The sequence below is a fragment of the Embiotoca jacksoni genome, unplaced genomic scaffold, assembly GCF_022577435.1.
Source record: "Embiotoca jacksoni isolate LCO1_2020_lvr unplaced genomic scaffold, fEmbJac1.0.p SCAF_8, whole genome shotgun sequence".
In the NCBI taxonomy this organism is placed as follows: domain Eukaryota; kingdom Metazoa; phylum Chordata; class Actinopteri; family Embiotocidae; genus Embiotoca; species Embiotoca jacksoni.
In genome coordinates, this window is record NW_027185436.1 from 5,175,968 (window position 1) to 5,193,629 (window position 17,662).

Below are 17,662 nucleotides of genomic sequence, written 5' to 3' on the forward strand. Positions count from 1 at the left end.
ACACTTGTTAAATATTGCATAGCAGAAAATGACTGAATGAATTGAAATCAAGGAACTTTCCGAACTGAACGCGGAACTAAAGACGACCTCACTCATACCGCCGGATCTTACGAGTGTAACACGCAGCAGAAGTCAAACGTCACATCCGTACGTCGAGTTTTTTTTATGGTCGTATCGGCGATAAATATTTAACTTGTAAAGAAGAAACGATGTCTTCCGTTCAGTGTTTGAGAGAGTTCATCAACGAGCGACTAACTGCTGCTGCTGAAGAAATATTCAGAGTCTTTGAGAATAATATCTTCGAGTTGGAGGAAGAAATCAACCGTCAGCGCAAACTGCTGGATATCGTTTGGAAACCTGAAGTCCAGTTACACAGGATAGGTCTGTACAACTTTAATGGTGTTTGGAAACAGTGGACGGAGGGTTTAGACTCACATGTCATGATAATGGTTTGAACCAGTAAGTATTTGCTCATGTCTGTAGTGGTTCAGTAAAAGGTGGACAAAGTTTGGAGACTTATTACTCTGTCGGACGAAGACTGTGATGATAGAAAGATGAAGCTGTCTGTATCGGAGATAAATCTGAATTCAAACACAGTTTTTATGGTCAGAAGAGCAGAACAACACTAAGTAGACTAACTTGAAAACAAAACGTGACCTGGCCTTTTGTGTTCAGTTGTGGGATGACCTACTGCAGGAGTTCAGGGGAGCAAACACTCTTCTTTTGAATCACTCTTGAAAACCTCCTCTTTTACACTTGCTTTTGAAAGAGTCCCCGTTCATTGATTTATGTTTGTGTTATTTTCTTGTTGAATATTATAACATTGTGGTAACTGTCGCTTCTTGTGTTGAAATTAAATTATATCTTTGTTTTGTTTTTCCCTCCAGAGCTCCGACAACAACGTGTCTGTAAGGAGGAGGAGGTTCTCACTGACCAGCAGCTCTTTAACCAGCAGAGGATCTCCAGTCTGGACCAACAGGACCCAGAACCTCCACAGATCAAAGAGGAACCAGAACCTCCACAGATTAAAGAGGAACCAGAACCTCCACAGATTAAAGAGGAACAGGAGGAACTCTGCACCAGTCAGGACAGAGAGCAGCTTGTACTGAAGCAGGAGACTGATGTCGTTATGCTGACTCTGTTTTATGGGGAAGGTGACCACAATGAAGATCAGACTCTGAATCCTGATGAATCTCAGAGTGCAGCAGAGGAAGAGTCTGTAGTCCACATGTCAGTTCAAAGCTCTGAGGTACCAGAACCAAACACTGACCTGCAGCTCCTCCCTCACAGCTCCCATGTAACAGAGAGACAAGATCACAAAGAAGACGAGCATGGAGACTCAGGACCAACTGGAAACGTAGAGACAAAACCACGGAAGAGACGTCAAACCAACAAAATTCACAGGAACAGTGTTCTCATCTCTACCATATCGAAGATATCTTGTAGTACTCAACCAGGTAAAAATGGTACACGTGTGAGAAAGTATTTGCGCCCAAATTGAACAGACACCTGAGAATCCCCACAAGGGTGAAGTGATATCAGTATTTGCCCGTTATAGGATGCACGGCCTGAGACCGATATGCATGCAGAACCTTGATCTATGGTGACATGACCTGTCTCACTTTGTTGTTGATCAGCTGGTTCTGAGCCCTCTGACGAATTATTCTGCCTCTGTGGTCTTTAATGGTGGAACCCAGGCGTAAGGTGTTGGGAATGATTATTTGCTTTGTGCGTCGCAAGTTGAAAAGCTGCTGGTATCTGTCATCTGCAAGTTTTCCAAACCTTTTCTCTGATGTAGCGTCTATCAGACAGTGTACCAGTAGGGAACAAGACAATTAAATTCAATTTGGAATTTAAATACAATGTGAAGTGTGAACAGTGTGAATAGTGTGTATAAGCTATATCAGAATTTGAGAAGTGAATAAATGCTGTTCATGTCTAGGCTTCACTCCAAAACAGTTTTTTTTTTTTTTTTTTCCCATCATTGTGTTATTTACCTATTTCTTGTTTCACATTTTGATCCAGAGCTCCTACAACAACATGTCTGTAAGGAGAAGGAGGTTCTTACTGACCAGCAGCTCTTTAACCAGCAGAGGATCTCCAGTCTGGACCAAGAGAACCCAGAACCTCCACAGATCCAAGAGGAACAGGAGGAACTGTGCACCAGTCAGTACAGAGAGCAGCCTGTAGTGAGGCAGGCAGCTTCCTCCCTCCTCCCTCACAGCTCTCATGTAGCAGAGAGCCAAGACCACAAAGAAGGTGAGCATGGAGACTCACTATCAACTGGAAATGCAGCGACAAAACCACAGAAGAGATGTGAAAAAAGCAAGAATTTACACAATCCTACCATGTCAGAGACGTATTTTAATACTCACAAACATGAAAAGTCTTTAAAATGTGACACTTGTGGTAAGGTTTTTAAAAAGAACTACAGTTTGGACAGGCATGTGAGAACCCACACAGGTGAGAGGCCGTATTCTTGTGACGTTTGTGGTAAAACATTCATTGAGCCATCAACATTGAAAGTTCATGAAAGAAGCCATACAGGTGAGAGGCCGTATTCATGTGATTTTTGTGGGAAAAGATTTATACGGATATCTACACTCAATGCTCATATAAGAATCCACACGGGTGAGAAACCGTATTCTTGTGACATCTGTGGTAAAACATTTAGTCAGCAATCAGTACTGAATGTTCATAAACGAACCCACACAGGTGAGAGGCCGTATTCTTGTGACGTCTGTGGTAAAACATTTAGTCAGCAATCAGTACTGAATATTCATAGAAGAACCCACACAGGTGAGAGACCGTATTCTTGTAACATCTGTGGTAAAAGATTTAGTCAACAATCAGTAATGACGGTTCATAGAAGAATCCACACAGGTGAGAAACCGTATCCTTGTGACATCTGTGGTAAAACATTTAATAAGATATGTAGAATGAAAGCTCATAAACAACACCATACCCGTTAGAAGCTGTACTCTTGTAAGGATTACGGGAAAACATTTAATTGGAAGTCAGACCTGGATGTTCATTCAAAAATCCACACAGATGACAATGATGAAACTCCATTAAAATGTAACACTGGTGGTAAAATGTTTGTAACACGTGGGAATCCACACAGGTGAGAGGCTGTATCCTTGTGAAATTTGTGGTAAAAGATTCTTTCGTTCGTCAGACAGAAATGGTCACATAAAAGTTTTGTAAATTAAACGATATATTATTGTAAAACGTGGGAAAGGCTGCTTTGCTTTATCTCAGTTGGTGAGACATTTAAAATCGCATGTATACAAGTCACTTTGTATTTACTAATTATTTGAGAGAGGATTCAGTTGATGTGTTTCATGGACAAAACACACGAGCTGTTTTGTTGCACAGCCCTCATTATGTTATGTTCTTTGTTTGTCTGTTTGTCCCGTTCTCCTGAACAATATATCTCAAGAAAACTTGGCACAAATGTTCACGTGGTCCCAAGGACGAGCTAATTACGTTTTGGGGGTCAAAGGGTCAAAGTTACAGCAGTATTGTTGAACAACCCTCATTCTTTCCTTTATATGACTGTATTAAGAGGCCACAATGACTCATTTTAATGTGAGACATTAACTACTGTCAAATACACACTTCTGTTTGAAACTATATTTTTGAAATAACATGAATCTCCCACATCTTGAAAAATTGTTTGTTCATAGTGCATCTATTTGTTTACACTACCTCATTTATACAAGTGGATTGTGAACTCTGGTGTTGAAGTGGTGTTTGGTCACTCGTGTTGGCATCCTGCTAGTTATTATACATAAACATATTCTATTCTATTGTTCAGCACAAAATCCCAAACTAGTTATGAATTCTTGGACACTTTAAATAAAAGACTAGATGGTTGCCTGTTTTAATTTTGTACACACACGACTATATAATTCATGCAAAAAATGATTGTCTCCGAAATAGTTCAAAGACACTTGTTAAATATTGCATAGCAGAAAATGACTGAATGAATTGAAACCAAAGAACTTTCCTAACTGAACGCGGAACTAAAGGCGACCTCACTCACACGGTCGTTTCTTACGAGTGTGACACCCAGCGGAAGTAAACATCACGGCTGCTGTGGAGCTTTCATCGTTGGGAGATAAATATTTCCCTGTAATGAAGCAATATGTCTTCAGTTCAGTGTTTGAGAGAGTTCATCAACGAGCGACTAACTGCTGCTGCTGAAGAAATATTCAGAGTCTTTGAGAATAATATCTTCGAGTTGGAGGAAGAAATCAACCGTCAGCGCAAACTGCTGGATATCGTTTGGAAACCTGAAGTCCAGTTACACAGGATAGGTCTGTACAACTTTAATGGTGTTTGGAAACAGTGGACGGAGGGTTTAGACTCACATGTCATGATAATGGTTTGAACCAGTAAGTATTTGCTCACAGCTGGCATCGTACAATAAAAGGTAGACAAAGCTTGAAGACGTCTTACTCTGTCCTACAAGGCCTGTGATGATGGAAAGACAAATCTGCAGCCAAACAGTCTCTATGGTCAACAGGACAATACTGACTCATGTCTATAGTCATAGGTAAATTCCTCTTTCAATAAAAGAGGATACATCTGAACAGAAGCTATAATTATAAATCAGGTTGATTTGATGAACATCCTGAGTTTTTCTTCATTGACTCTGTTGACATAAAAATCACCAATTTTTTTTTTTTTAACAATCTGACATTCAGCAGTTGTCAAGGAAACTGTTGATGACAACAGGAGTGGGATTCAAGTCTAATGTGGCGTGAGTAAATGATATGAGCTGTGACGTTTCATTCAAGTTAACCGTGAAAACAAGTAATACGACCCGAGCTCAGTCCGAGGGGAAAGTAGAGTAAGATCAGACGAGATGAATGATTTGAGGCGTAATTTTCTTCACGTTTCCAGTCTTTTTTTTATCATCAGTCCTTTTGAGCACAAAGACTTAAGGGAGAGCCGAGGCCATAATTAATACTACAAGGAATACCAATGCTCCCTACCGACACAAAAACTGGAGAAAAGTGGATTAAGCAAAAATGGCAGCTCTTCCCTACAGTGCTAACTGGCATGGATTGTAAGTTAAGTGTTAAATTATACAAAAGTAGATCCTACCACACCGTTAACATTTTCACAAAATGATCTCTCTACTCACACAAGCAGGAAACAACAAATGGAAGAAATAAAAAAAAGAGAGAGAGAGAGAGTGAAGAGCAGCTCCTCAGTCTTTATATCCTGGGTGGACTGTTTGGCCTGAGTGAGTAACTGTAGGAGCCCAGAGCTGATGAGCAACTCAGCACGTTGCTTAAAAAATACATTCACCGGTTGGGGATATGCAAGACAAGACTAAAGTAGAAATGATGGCTCATGATGGGATACCTTGTTTGACCAGCAATTATCTGATGTGGCACCGATTCGACATCAGTGTTCCAGTCTGGAGCAAAAACAAATGAATCTGAATTTGCAGCAGAAACTGAGAGGGGCCGGTTAATCTGAGTGTGATATGAGAGCAGCCTTCACAAAGCCTATTTCTAAACATTGGAGATGGGTAAACTGTGTTTAGCCTCCAAAACAAAACCGTTTGTTTTTCTTTCATCATGTTAGGAACCTTTTTCTTGTGTCACTTTTCCCTCCAGAGCTCCGACAACAACGTGTCTACAAGGAGAAGGAGGTTCTCGCTGACCAGCAGCTCTTTAACCAGGAGAGGAACTCCAGTCTGGACCAACAGGACCCAGAACCTCCACAGATCAAAGAGGAACCAGAACCTCCACAGATTAAAGAGGACCCAGAACCTCCACAGATTAAAGAGGACCCAGAACCTCCACAGATTAAAGAGGAACAGGAGGAACTCTGCACCAGTCAGGACAGAGAGCAGCTTGTACTGAAGCAGGAGACTGATGTCGTTATGCTGACTCTGTTTTATGGGGAAGGTGACCACAATGAAGATCAGACTCTGAATCCTGATGAATCTCAGAGTGCAGCAGAGGAAGAGTCTGTAGTCCGCAAGTCAGTTCAAAGCTCTGAGGTACCAGAACCAAACACTGACCTGCAGCTCCTCCCTCACAGCTCCCATGTAGCAGAGAGACAAGATCACAAAGAAGACGAGCATGGAGACTCAGGACCAACTGGAAACGTAGAGACAAAACCACGGAAGAGACGTCAAACCAACAAAATTCACAGGAACAGTGTTCTCATCTCTACCATATCGAAGATATCTTGTAGTACTCAACCAGGTAAAAATGGTACACGTGTGAGAAAGTATTTGCGCCCAAATTGAACAGACACCTGAGAATCCCCACAAGGGTGAAGTGATATCAGTATTTGCCCGTTATAGGATGCACGGCCTGAGACCGATATGCATGCAGAACCTTGATCTATGGTGACATGACCTGTCTCACTTTGTTGTTGATCAGCTGGTTCTGAGCCCTCTGACGAATTATTCTGCCTCTGTGGTCTTTAATGGTGGAACCCAGGCGTAAGGTGTTGGGAATGATTATTTGCTTTGTGCGCCGCAAGTTGAAAAGCTGCTGGTGTCTGTCATCTGCAAGTTTTCCAAACCTTTTCTCTGATGTGGTGTCAGTCAGACAGCGTACCAGTAGGGAACAAGACAATTGAATTCAATTTGGAATTTAAATACAATGTGAAGTGTGAACAGTGTGAATAGTGTGTATAAGCTATATCAGAATTTGAGAAGTGAATAAATGCTGTTCATGTTTAGGCTTCACTCCAAAACACTTTTGTTTTTTTTCCCATTATTGAGTTATTTACCTATTTCTTGTTTCACATTTTGATCCAGAGCTCCTACAACAACATGTCTGTAAGGAGGAGGAGGTTCTTACTGACCAGCAGCTCTTTAACCAGCAGAGGATCTCCAGTCTGGACCAACAGGACCCAGAACCTCCACAGATCAAAGAGGAACCAGAACCTCCACAGATCAAAGAGAACCCAGAACCTCCACAGATTAAAGAGGAACAGGAGGAACTGTGCACCAGTCAGTACAGAGAGCAGCCTGTAGTGAGGCAGGCAGCTTCCTCCCTCCTCCCTCACAGCTCTCATGTAGCAGAGAGCCAAGACCACAAAGAAGGTGAGCATGGAGACTCACTATCAACTGGAAATGCAGCGACAAAACCACAGAAGAAATGTGAAAAAAGCAAGAATTTACACAATCCTACCATGTCAGAGACGTATTTTAATACTCACAAATTTAAAAAGTCTTTAAAATGTGACACTTGTGGTAAGGTTTTTAAAAAGAACTACAGTTTGGACAGGCATGTGAGAACCCACACAGGTGAGAGGCCGTATTCTTGTGACATTTGTGGTAAAACATTCATTGAGCCATCAACATTGAAAGTTCATGAAAGAAGCCATACAGGTGAGAGGCCGTATTCATGTGATTTTTGTGGGAAAAGATTTATACGGATATCTACACTCAATGCTCATATAAGAATCCACACGGGTGAGAAACCATATTCTTGTAAAACATGTGGGAAATTTCTCAGGAGTAGAGATGGCTTAAAGATCCACATGAGAACACACACAGGGGAGAAGCCTTACCTTTGCAACATCTGTGGGGAAAGCTTTTGTTATTTGCCAAACTTAAATAGTCACAGAAGAACTCACAAACAAAACACACAAGAAGCCACAGAGACCTCTGGTGAGAAATGTTAGCAGCTGTTTTATTAACCACCTGCATTATGTTTTTGGTTTGTCTGTCTGTCCCATTCTCCTGAACAATATATTTCAAGAACACTTGGCTCAAATGTTTACTGGCCCCAATGATGAACTGATTACATTTCTGGGGTTAAAGACATTATAGAAGACACACACTTAAAGGTGCAGATCACTCTGCTCTCCAACATGCATCCCTGAGAATGTAAGCATGGTATGTTTACTTTGATATATTTTCATATTCCTCAGTCTTTTGTGATTATATTTTGAGATATAGATTTGTTACAAGTCCCTCTACTTAGAAATGTTCAATCCAGTACCAAGTTGTATGTGTAATTCAGATATTATATTGTAATCACTGCAGAAACCATGGTGTGAGGGGACAATAAAGCTTTGAATCTGCAACCATTGTCACTATCTCTTTAATTGACTGCATCAAACCTCAACACAGACATAAATTCTTGGACACTTTAATTAAAAAGAACTATTTACTTTTATGTCATTTTATTTTATGCACATTACCAATTTACCACATTTCACAAGCAACTACTGTGTTCTTTACAGTTATTTACCGACTAAGAATTTACACAAAGAAACTTGTATTGAGCTTAGAAAACTTGACACCTCGTTAAAGTAAAGTAAAGTATATGGTCATAAGTTCACACCAAAAACCTCCACCTGCAACAAAGCTGTTTTTTACACGTCAGGGCCTCAGCAACACTGTTAGAGGTCGTTAAGCATGATTCCTTTACTTTCATATTTACCCGTGAAATGACATGTCAATGACACGTCGTGCGGAAAATAACTGAATGAATGAAAGACCGTTCTATTTGAAAGCGGAACTAAGGGCGAACTAACTTATACAGCCGGACCTTACGAGTGTTCCACTAACCGGAAGTAAACATCGAAGCTGCTTGTCGGGTTTTCGTTTTCGTATCGGAGATAAATATTTAACTTGTAAAGAAGAAACGATGTCTTCCGTTCAGTGTTTGAGAGAGTTTTTCAACGAGCGACTAACTGCTGCTGCTGAAGAAATATTCAGAGTCTTTGAGAATAATATCTTCGAGTTGGAGGAAGAAATCAACCGTCAGCGCAAACTGCTGGATATCGTTTGGAAACCTGAAGTCAAGTTACACAGGATAGGTCTGTACAACTTTAATGATCTTTGAAGGGGAGCAAACACTCTTCTTTTGAATCACTCTTAAAAACCTCCTATTTTACACTTGCTTTTGAAAGAGTCCCCGTTCATTGATTTATGTTTGTGTTATTTTCTCGTTGAATATTATAACATTGTGGGAGCTTGTGATCTTGTGTTGAAATGAAACTATATCTTTTGTTTTTCCCTCCAGAGCTCCCACAGCAACGTGTCTGTAAGGAGAAGGAGGTTCCCACTGACCAGCAGCTCTTTAACCAGCAGAGGAACTCCAGTCTGGACCAACAGGAACCAGAACCTCCACAGATCCAAGAGGAACCAGAACCTCCACAGATCCAACAGGAACCAGAACCTCCACAGATTAAAGAGGAACCAGAACCTCCACAGATCCAACAGGAACCAGAACCTCCACAGATTAAAGAGGAACCAGAACCTCCACAGATCCAAGAGGAACCAGAACCTCCACAGATTAAAGAGGAACAGGAGGAACTCTGCACCAGTCAGGACAGAGAGCAGCTTGTAATTAAGCAGGAGACTGATCCCTATACACTGACTCTCAACTATGGGGAAGGTGACCACAATGAAGATCAGACTCTGAATCCTGATGAATCTCAGAGTGCAGCAGAGAAAGAGTCTGTAGTCCACATGTCAGTTCAAAGCTCTGAGGTACCAGAACCAAACACTGACCTGCAGCTCCTCCCTCACAGCTCCCATGTAGCAGAGAGACAAGATCACAAAGAAGACGAGCATGGAGACTCAGGACCAACTGGAAACGTAGAGACAAAACCACAGAATAGTCATCAAGTCTTGAAAATTCACAGCATCCGTGTTTTCAAATTGATCGCGTCAAAGAATGACTGTCCCATTGAAACAGGTCAAAAGTCTTTAAAATGTGACACTTGTGGGAAACTATTGAAAGATAATTATGAATTGCAAAGACACCTGAGAACCCACACAGTCGTGAAGATGCATTCTTGTGACATCTGTGGTAAAAGGTTTTGTCTGGCATCACAATTGAAAGTTCATACACGATTGCACACAGGAGAGAAGCCGTATTCTTGTGAACTCTGTGATAAAAGATTCCGTCTGACGTCACAATTGAACCATCATAAACGAATCCACACAGGCGAGAAGCCGTATTCTTGTGACCTCTGTGATAAAAGATTTAGTCATGTATCAGTATTGAAAAGACACAGACGAATCCACACAGGCGAGAAGCCGTATTCTTGTGACCTCTGTGATAAAAGATTTACTAAGTCATCAACGCTGACAATTCATAGAAGAACCCACACAGGTGAGAAACCGTATCCTTGTGACATCTGTGGTAAAACATTTGCACGGGCAGAAAAAATGAAAGTTCATAAACAAATCCACACAGGTGAGAAACCGTATCCTTGTGACATCTGTGGTAAAGGATTTAGTCAGCCATCAGGCCTGAAAGTTCACAAAAGAATCCACACGGGTGAGAAACCGTATCCTTGTGAATCCTGCGATAAAAGATTTAATGAGAAATCAGGACTGACAAGTCATAGAAGAACCCACACAGGAGAGAAACCGTATTCTTGTGACCTCTGTGATAAAAGATTTAATCAGACATCAGCGCTGAAAAGTCATAAAAGAACCCACACAGGTGAGAAACCCTATTCTTGTGACATCTGTGGTAAAAGATTTGCGCAGGCGGCAAAAGTGACAGCTCATAAACGAACCCACACGGGTGAGAAGCCGTATTCTTGCAACCATTGTGGGGCAACATTTCGTCTCAAGTCAACACTGAATGTTCATTTAAGAACCCACACAGGTGACAATGATCATGTTTGCTGATAGTGTACAGCAGAAAAAGTAATAAAAACAATGTGAAACCCATATTGTATTTACTTGTCATCACAATTATAGAAGGCAAATTAGTGTGAGGAGCTAAATATTGTATATTGTTATTTCCATTTTTATATTCCGTCATATTGCCGTTCATATGTTGCATTTGTTTGAGATATACTTTGTGTAATCGCAATTTCCTCCCTTATTTTGAAAGACACATGCCTGTGCCTTCAGGTGCGCGGAGATAAAAACGCAGCATAGTGAGTGCCTGCGGTCGGCAGTCAGTGAAACGAGAGCTGCACAGTTTTTCCAACCGTGTTTGGCTGCATTGTGGATGATTTGAATTTAGTTTTTCTACATGGATTTGCAGGATACGGATGACAATGCTTGCGGAAACGTTATTTTTGTGGAAAAATAAACCTTTTTGCTTTGATCAACAAGTGGAGTTTGCGTGTGGATGCAGTAGATCAACACGAGTCGGAAAGGAAGCTTTCATGCTGAACAGGGTTTGGATCCTACAACAGTCATGCACACGATGATCTGTGTCTAAATGAACATAGGCAATACAATTCTGCTTTTCTAACCTCGTATTTATTTCATCAATAAACTTTTGCAAGAAGATCACATAAAAGACCAGATTTACACTGAACTCTGAAGCCACAATAAAATTCTGTCCATTAGGGCTGCTGATAAGGACAACGTCATGAAGTAGACTTTTTTTTTTATTCGATAGTGACATCAAAGAGGTGTTTTAATGCTGCAGCTCACCTGCTGAAGGTTAAGTTAAAGTTTGATCAGGGGAAGTGTTTCGTATTGAACACACATATAGAGTGCTGGAATATAACGAGCACATTTATTAAGGACATTTGATCTTTTCACTTTCATATTAATACTTGTAACTACCTTTAACTGAGAGTAATATTTATGTCAACTGACATTTGCAAAAGCGGAGGTCTTTTACAATCAATTACTGCTGCTTTTATTTCTGCCATAAAGAGTTATTGTCTTGGAAATAGTTTATACAAAAAATGTGTTGACTAACAACTAAATGTCCCCGTGAATGTAACTGAAATAGATGAACTTTTGTACTGAAAGCGGAACGTTGAGGTGAACTGACTTGTATACAGCCGGATCTTACGAGTGTGACACCAAGAGCAAGTTAAACATCACAGCCACACGTAAGAGTTTTCATCGTTGAATCTATATTTGTAAAGAAGAAACGATGTCTTCCGTTCAGTGTTTGAGAGAGTTCATCAACGAGCGACTAACTGCTGCTGCTGAAGAAATATTCAGAGTCTTTGAGAATAATATCTTCGAGTTGGAGGAAGAAATCAACCGTCAGCGCAAACTGCTGGATATCGTTTGGAAACCTGAAGTCAAGTTATACAGGATAGGTCTGTACAACTTTAATGGTGTTTGGAAACAGTGGACGGAGGTGTGAAATAAAAGGTGGACAAAGCTGGAGACTTGTTGATCTGTCCTACAAGGACTGCGATGATGGAAAGTTAGACCTGTCTGCCAAATCAATCTGAAGCCAAACAGTACATGTTCAACACTACCGACTAATATCTAATTATTAATAGAGACACTCATATTTAAATTAGACTGCGTTTTGTGTCTTCAAACAGGTCAATAGTAAAACTATAATTACACATCAGTTGCACCTTTATTTACTCTATAAACTCAAAACGAGTCCGCTTCAACGGTCTGGCATTGAGCAGTGTTTAATCATACTGAGGATTACAGCAATTGCTGGTGAACAATTGAATGTGGTGTGATTTAATGCCAGCAACACGTTTAAAAAAATTTTAAAAAAAGTTGGGACAAGGGCATGTTTACCACTGTGTTGCGTCACTTCTTTTAATACCACTTTGTAAACGTTTGGGAACTGAGGAGACCCTTGCTGGAGTTTTGAAAGTGAAATGTGGACCCATTCTTGCCTGATACAAGAGGTCCCCTTCTCAACAGATCAGGGTCTTTATTTTAATGTTGTCATATTTTACATTTCATAATGTGCCAGTGTTTTCAATGGGTGACAGGTATGCACCAGGCAGGTCAACTTCAGCTTCCAGATTATTCTACTACAGAGCCGTTTTGTTGAAATCCGAGCAGTCACGGTGTCATTGTTTTTTTTTCTGAAATAAGCAACACCTTTCCGAGATGACTGAGCGACAGCACAAATTGCTCCAGAACCTGTGTAATATAATTCAGCAGTAATGGGTTTTTTTTTCACGTGTAAACTACCCACGCCATGTGCACTAAATCCCCTGCATACCATCATGGATGCTGGCTTTTGAACTTTTTGCTAATAACAAGTTGCATGGTCCCTCTCCTCTTTAGCCTGCTAAACCATGGTTTCCATAAAGAATCTTTCATTTGGATTTGTCAGACCACAGGGCAGTTTTGCACTTTGCCTCAGCCCACCTCAATTGAGCTCGGGACCACAGAAGAAGGCGCCATTTCTGGATCATATTTATATCTGGTTTCTTCTTTGCGTGGTAGAGTTTTAACCTGAATTTGTGGATACAGTGATGAACTGTGTTCACAGACAGTGTTTTTTGGAAATGTTCCTGAGCCCGTGCAATGATTTCCACGACAGATTTTTGTCTGTTTTTAATGCAGTACTGCCTGAAGGCACAAAGATCATGACCATTCAATATGAATTTTTGCCCTATTGCCGTGGGTACAGAGATTTCTCTGAATTCTCTGAGTCTTTTAAGGATATTATATACCATAGATGATGAAATCCCCAAATTCAATGAGCCCCCCCCCCCATCTTCACTGTTGTTAGTGTTGTTGCCCCTGTCCTAACTGTTTTGAAACGTGTTGCTAGAATTAAATTCAAAATAGCTGATATTAGTCATAGAACAATAACATTTCTCACTTTCAGCATTTGACATGTTCTATTTTCAATTCAATATGGGTTTACATGATGGGCAAATCATCATGTTCGGTTTATATTTACGTTTCACACGGTGGTCCCAACGTTTGGAATTGCAATCATATTTGGTGTTGTACTAGTAAACTATTAAAACAACATTTGGATTTGCAGCAGAAACTGAGAAAGGGTGGCTAAATTGAGTATGATGTAAGGTGTGAATACACAGTCAGAGGGACCAGTGTAAAAGGTATTTCATAGAGATTAGCAAATAGCGTTTAAATTCTTTTAGCTGCCACAAAAAAAGTTTTTTTTTTGTTTTGCATCATGTTAGTAACCTCTTCTTTTCCATCCAGAGCTCCAACAACAACATGTCAGGAACGAGGAGGAGGTTCTTACTGACCAGCAGTTCTTTAACCAGGAGAGGAACTTCAGTCTGGACCAAGAGGACCCAGAACCTCCACAGATCCAAGAGGACCCAGTACCTCCACTTGGTTGCCCAATATACTTGCTGTTGAAAATACCATACCACCCAAATACAGTTCATTTGTGGGAAATACTGTATATTCTTGTAACATCTGTGGTCAAAGATTTATTCAGACTGTGAAGATTTTTAATCATCTAGGTCATGGTCTACATACCGTACTGTTTAGTTTCTATCTCAAAGCCACTACACTTGCTTTTCACCTCTCATCCAAATAGTATCTGCTCCCTAAAATCCTGCTTTTGGCAGTGGGCAGGGCACCATGACATACTGCAGAGCCTTCAGGACTCCACAGTGTTCACAGCTGCCATCTCTGTGCTTTTCCACAAACACCAACCCACTCGCTAATCCACAATGTCCTAGCCGTAGCCTTGTCAATTTGATTTCATCTTTTCGAGGCATGCTTTGTTGCTAGGTTTAACTGAAGGCTAGATGTCGTCCAGCTTTCTCACATTTGCTGTCTGCATCCCATTCTTGCTGCTATTTAAGGTTCAGGGTCTCATTGATAATACTGCGGCACACCATCCTGCCAACTGGCACCTGCACATCTGTCCGCCACTTCATTGCCCTCCTCCCCAGTAGATTCTGGTACATATAGAAAGCCCATACAACATCCCTGTTTTGGCCATTATGTGAGTGGTTAAAGTCACATGAGATCTGATGTTCAGCTGCCTGGGGAGGGATCTTAGGTCTGCATTTTCAAGTTGTTATAGGTAGTTTGTTACCTTCCTCTTATAGTTGCTGGCAGGACTTTGATGCAATGTCTCATAGAAGCCTGCGTTCCTGAACAGACTGGTCACTTTGGTGTGTGGTCCGATGTGTTTAGCATCACTGTCCGAGTTTCTCAAACACGTGGTCAATCTTTATTTTAATGTTGATCTATGGTGACATGACCTGTCTCACTTTGTTGTTGATCAGCTGGTTCTGAGCCCTCTGAAGAATTATTCTGCCTCTGTGGTCTTTAATGGTGGAACCCAGGCGTAAGGTGTTGGGAATGATTATTTGCTTTGTGCGTCGCAAGTTGAAAAGCTGCTGGTATCTGTCATCTGCAAGTTTTCCAAACCTTTTCTCTGATGTGGTGTCAGTCAGACAGCGTACCAGTAGGGAACAAGACAATTGAATTCAATTTGGAATTTAAATACAATGTGAAGTGTGAATAGTGAATAGTGTGTATAAGCTATATCAGAATTTGAGAAGTGAATAAATGCTGTTCACATTTAGGCTCTGCTGAAAAACAGTTTTTTTCCATCATTGTGTTATTAACTTATTTCTTGTGTCGCCTTTCGATCCAGAGCTCCTACAACAACATGTCTGTAAGGAGGAGGAGGTTCTCATTGACCAGCAGCAGAGGAACTCCAGTCAGGACCAAGAGGACCCAGAGCCTCCACAGATTAAAGAGGACCTCTGCACTAGTCAGCACAGAGAGCAGCTTCTACAGAAGCAAAAGACTTCAGAACTCCTCTGTCACAACTGTCATGTAGCAGAGACCCAAGGCCACAAAGGAATCATGAACAAAGCCTCACCATCACCTGGACATGCAGAGACGAAACCAAAAAATGACTGCAATAAACACAAAGGTAAAAAGTCTTTCAGATGTGACTATTGTGGGAAAGTATTTAAAGATAACTACAAACTGAACAGACACTTGACAATCCACACGGGTCTGAAGCCGCATTCTTGTGAAATCTGTGGGAAGAAATTCGTTGAGAAATCAAGACTGAAAAGTCACAAAAGAATCCACACATGCAAGAAGCTGCATCCTTAAAATGATTAGTGGGGGAAACATTTAATCACACGTCCGCACTCGGTGCACATTTCAGAGTCCACACAGGTGAGACACTATTCTTGGAAAAACATGTGGTAAATGTTTCAGTACTTGTAATGGCTTGTTGATACACTTGGAAAAAAAAAACTGAACTCTCTTAAAATTCTGCAGCCACGCAGGTGAGATGCTGGACTTACTTTGGTCAGGTCTGCAGGAAAAGATTTGCTGACATGTCAGTTTAAAAAAAATAAAAATAATAAAAAAAAGCCAAATGAGAATCCACACAGGTGAGAAGTCTCATCACAGTAACACCTGCAGGAAATGATACTCTCACGGTATGTAGGAAACGATTCTATTGTCATGTTTTCCTGGCCAAAACACAAACCAAATACATCATCACAGCTCGTATTCAAAATATCTGAGAAAACTATAAATTGTACTAATAACTGGAAATAAATCTGCAGAAATCATCAAATCAAACTCTCTGTTTTGAAGTTTAACAGATGAATGAAATACCTTCTTTTTTTTCTTTTTTCGTAATGTTTCAAGTAGGGGTTACTAAATATCAATGTTTGACGAACTAGACTGATAATGTTCAACATAGGAATGTATTACTTTGATTTGTGTTTGCACTATTTTTCCTGTGACGCAACTTTATTCACCAAAGTCTTGGAAACATGTTCGTGCAGCGTTCCTGAAGTTGTTATTTTTATGTTACACTGCCTCCGTTCTGAGTGTTTTGTGAGCTTTCTCATGTATGTTGAAGCTGACAAACATTCTGTCTGCAGTTTTTCTTGTAATTGTAAAAAGTTTTGTATTTGGTGATCGGTTCCACTTATTCTAGGCTTTACCAATAGGCTTTAGATCAGGGGTGTCAAACCCCGCCAGGGGGTCCAGCTTGGCCCGCCGGATGACTTTGCTAAGTGTGAAAATTACAGAAAGACATAAATTGCATTTCTATGAGAATATGGAGGTTTATGAGTACAAACATTTTGTAATTTTTTTAATCGATCCAGTAATTGCTTCAAAAACAGCGTAAATGCGACGTCTGCTCCGGAGGCAGCAGCGCTCGCCACAAAGCGAGGGAATCTGCAGAGGAGAGCCCAGGCAGATAAACAGTGGGCTGATGTCTGAGTTTTTGGTCTTTATGTTTCTAGTTTATTGTAGAAAGACCTTAAAATAGGGTTTATCATCCAAAAACCTTCACCAATGATTTAAACATAGAGAAATATTGTCGTTATGTATGCGTTATTATGCTATGATTTTATTGGTCTGGCCCACTTGAGATCAAAGTGGGCAGTATGTGGCCCCTTAACTAAAATGAGTTTGACACTGTTGCTTTAGATGGTTGGTGCCAAGAATGTCGTTGGTAAAAAGAAACCTTTACATCCTTGTGATTCAAAGTAATATTTTCAAATTCATAGATTTAGTGTCTAGTTTAACTCCAAGCAATGTCAACTCAAGTTTCAGGAGTACATACATTGACTACTGTGTGAAAAAGTTCTCATTTCGTCCATTTTTTTTTTTTTTTTTTTTTTTTCAAAATTGCAGCTTTACAATTTAAGGGGCTTTTAATCTTTTGGTTCCTTCTTCAGCAAAAAAAAAACCTTATTTCATGTGAATATCAGTTGTGTTATAGTGATGACCTGCACAGCTCCATAGGTTATCATGTCTTGGTAATGCATGCTGGCTGACAGCTGCCTTGAATCAGCATGTCTCCACTGCTGAACTATCAGATTGTCTGACACAAGCAGGGCCAGATAGGGTAACAAGAAGTTTCTGCAGGCAACAGTGAAGCACGGTTGTGGTTTATTTCAGGTTTTTGAGCTGCGTTTCAGAAAATTAAACCGGAGATTTGGACAGAACTGGTGGTCTCCACACTGGAGTGAGTAATCTGAT

At 40.5% G+C, this 17,662-nt stretch overlaps 2 protein-coding genes across 4 annotated transcripts; both read left to right on the forward strand.

Annotated features, from left to right (window-relative positions):
* Positions 1 to 73: 73 nt before the first annotated feature.
* Positions 74 to 3,879, forward strand: LOC138215822 (zinc finger protein 235-like). The gene is made up of 3 exons (XM_069178237.1): positions 74 to 381; positions 888 to 1,457; positions 2,026 to 3,879. The coding sequence occupies exons 1-3, from the start codon at positions 210 to 212 to the stop codon at positions 2,970 to 2,972; spliced, it is 1,689 nt and encodes a 562-aa protein (XP_069034338.1). The 5' UTR covers positions 74 to 209; the 3' UTR covers positions 2,973 to 3,879.
* Positions 3,880 to 4,070: 191 nt separating this feature from the next.
* On the forward strand, positions 4,071 to 16,442 carry LOC138215821 (zinc finger protein 678-like). 3 transcript variants are annotated; one of them, XM_069178236.1, is made up of 4 exons: positions 4,071 to 4,322; positions 5,637 to 6,233; positions 6,797 to 7,603; positions 9,843 to 11,117. In XM_069178236.1, the coding sequence occupies exons 1-4, from the start codon at positions 4,151 to 4,153 to the stop codon at positions 10,640 to 10,642; spliced, it is 2,376 nt and encodes a 791-aa protein (XP_069034337.1). In that variant the 5' UTR covers positions 4,071 to 4,150; the 3' UTR covers positions 10,643 to 11,117. The 3 variants fall into 3 exon arrangements, with proteins under 3 accessions (XP_069034337.1, XP_069034336.1, XP_069034335.1); XM_069178235.1 differs by lacking the exons at positions 5,637 to 6,233; positions 6,797 to 7,603; positions 9,843 to 11,117 and adding exons at positions 13,871 to 14,008; positions 15,291 to 16,442 and having other exon boundaries at positions 4,076 to 4,322; XM_069178234.1 differs by lacking the exons at positions 4,071 to 4,322; positions 5,637 to 6,233; positions 6,797 to 7,603 and adding an exon at positions 8,574 to 8,811 and having other exon boundaries at positions 9,018 to 11,117.
* Positions 16,443 to 17,662: the final 1,220 nt, after the last annotated feature.

Excerpts from the sequence above, each read along its gene's own strand:
- LOC138215822 (XM_069178237.1), top strand. The coding sequence starts at position 210 with ATGTCTTCCGTTCAGTGTTTGAGAGAGTTCATCAACGAGCGACTAACT. Across the intron at positions 382-887 it reads AGTCCAGTTACACAGGATAG|AGCTCCGACAACAACGTGTC; the intron begins GTCTGTACAACT and ends TTTTCCCTCCAG. Across the intron at positions 1,458-2,025 it reads ATCTTGTAGTACTCAACCAG|AGCTCCTACAACAACATGTC; the intron begins GTAAAAATGGTA and ends ATTTTGATCCAG.
- LOC138215821 (XM_069178236.1), top strand. The coding sequence starts at position 4,151 with ATGTCTTCAGTTCAGTGTTTGAGAGAGTTCATCAACGAGCGACTAACT. Across the intron at positions 6,234-6,796 it reads ATCTTGTAGTACTCAACCAG|AGCTCCTACAACAACATGTC; the intron begins GTAAAAATGGTA and ends ATTTTGATCCAG. Across the intron at positions 7,604-9,842 it reads TTATTTGCCAAACTTAAATA|TTCATACACGATTGCACACA; the intron begins GTCACAGAAGAA and ends CACAATTGAAAG.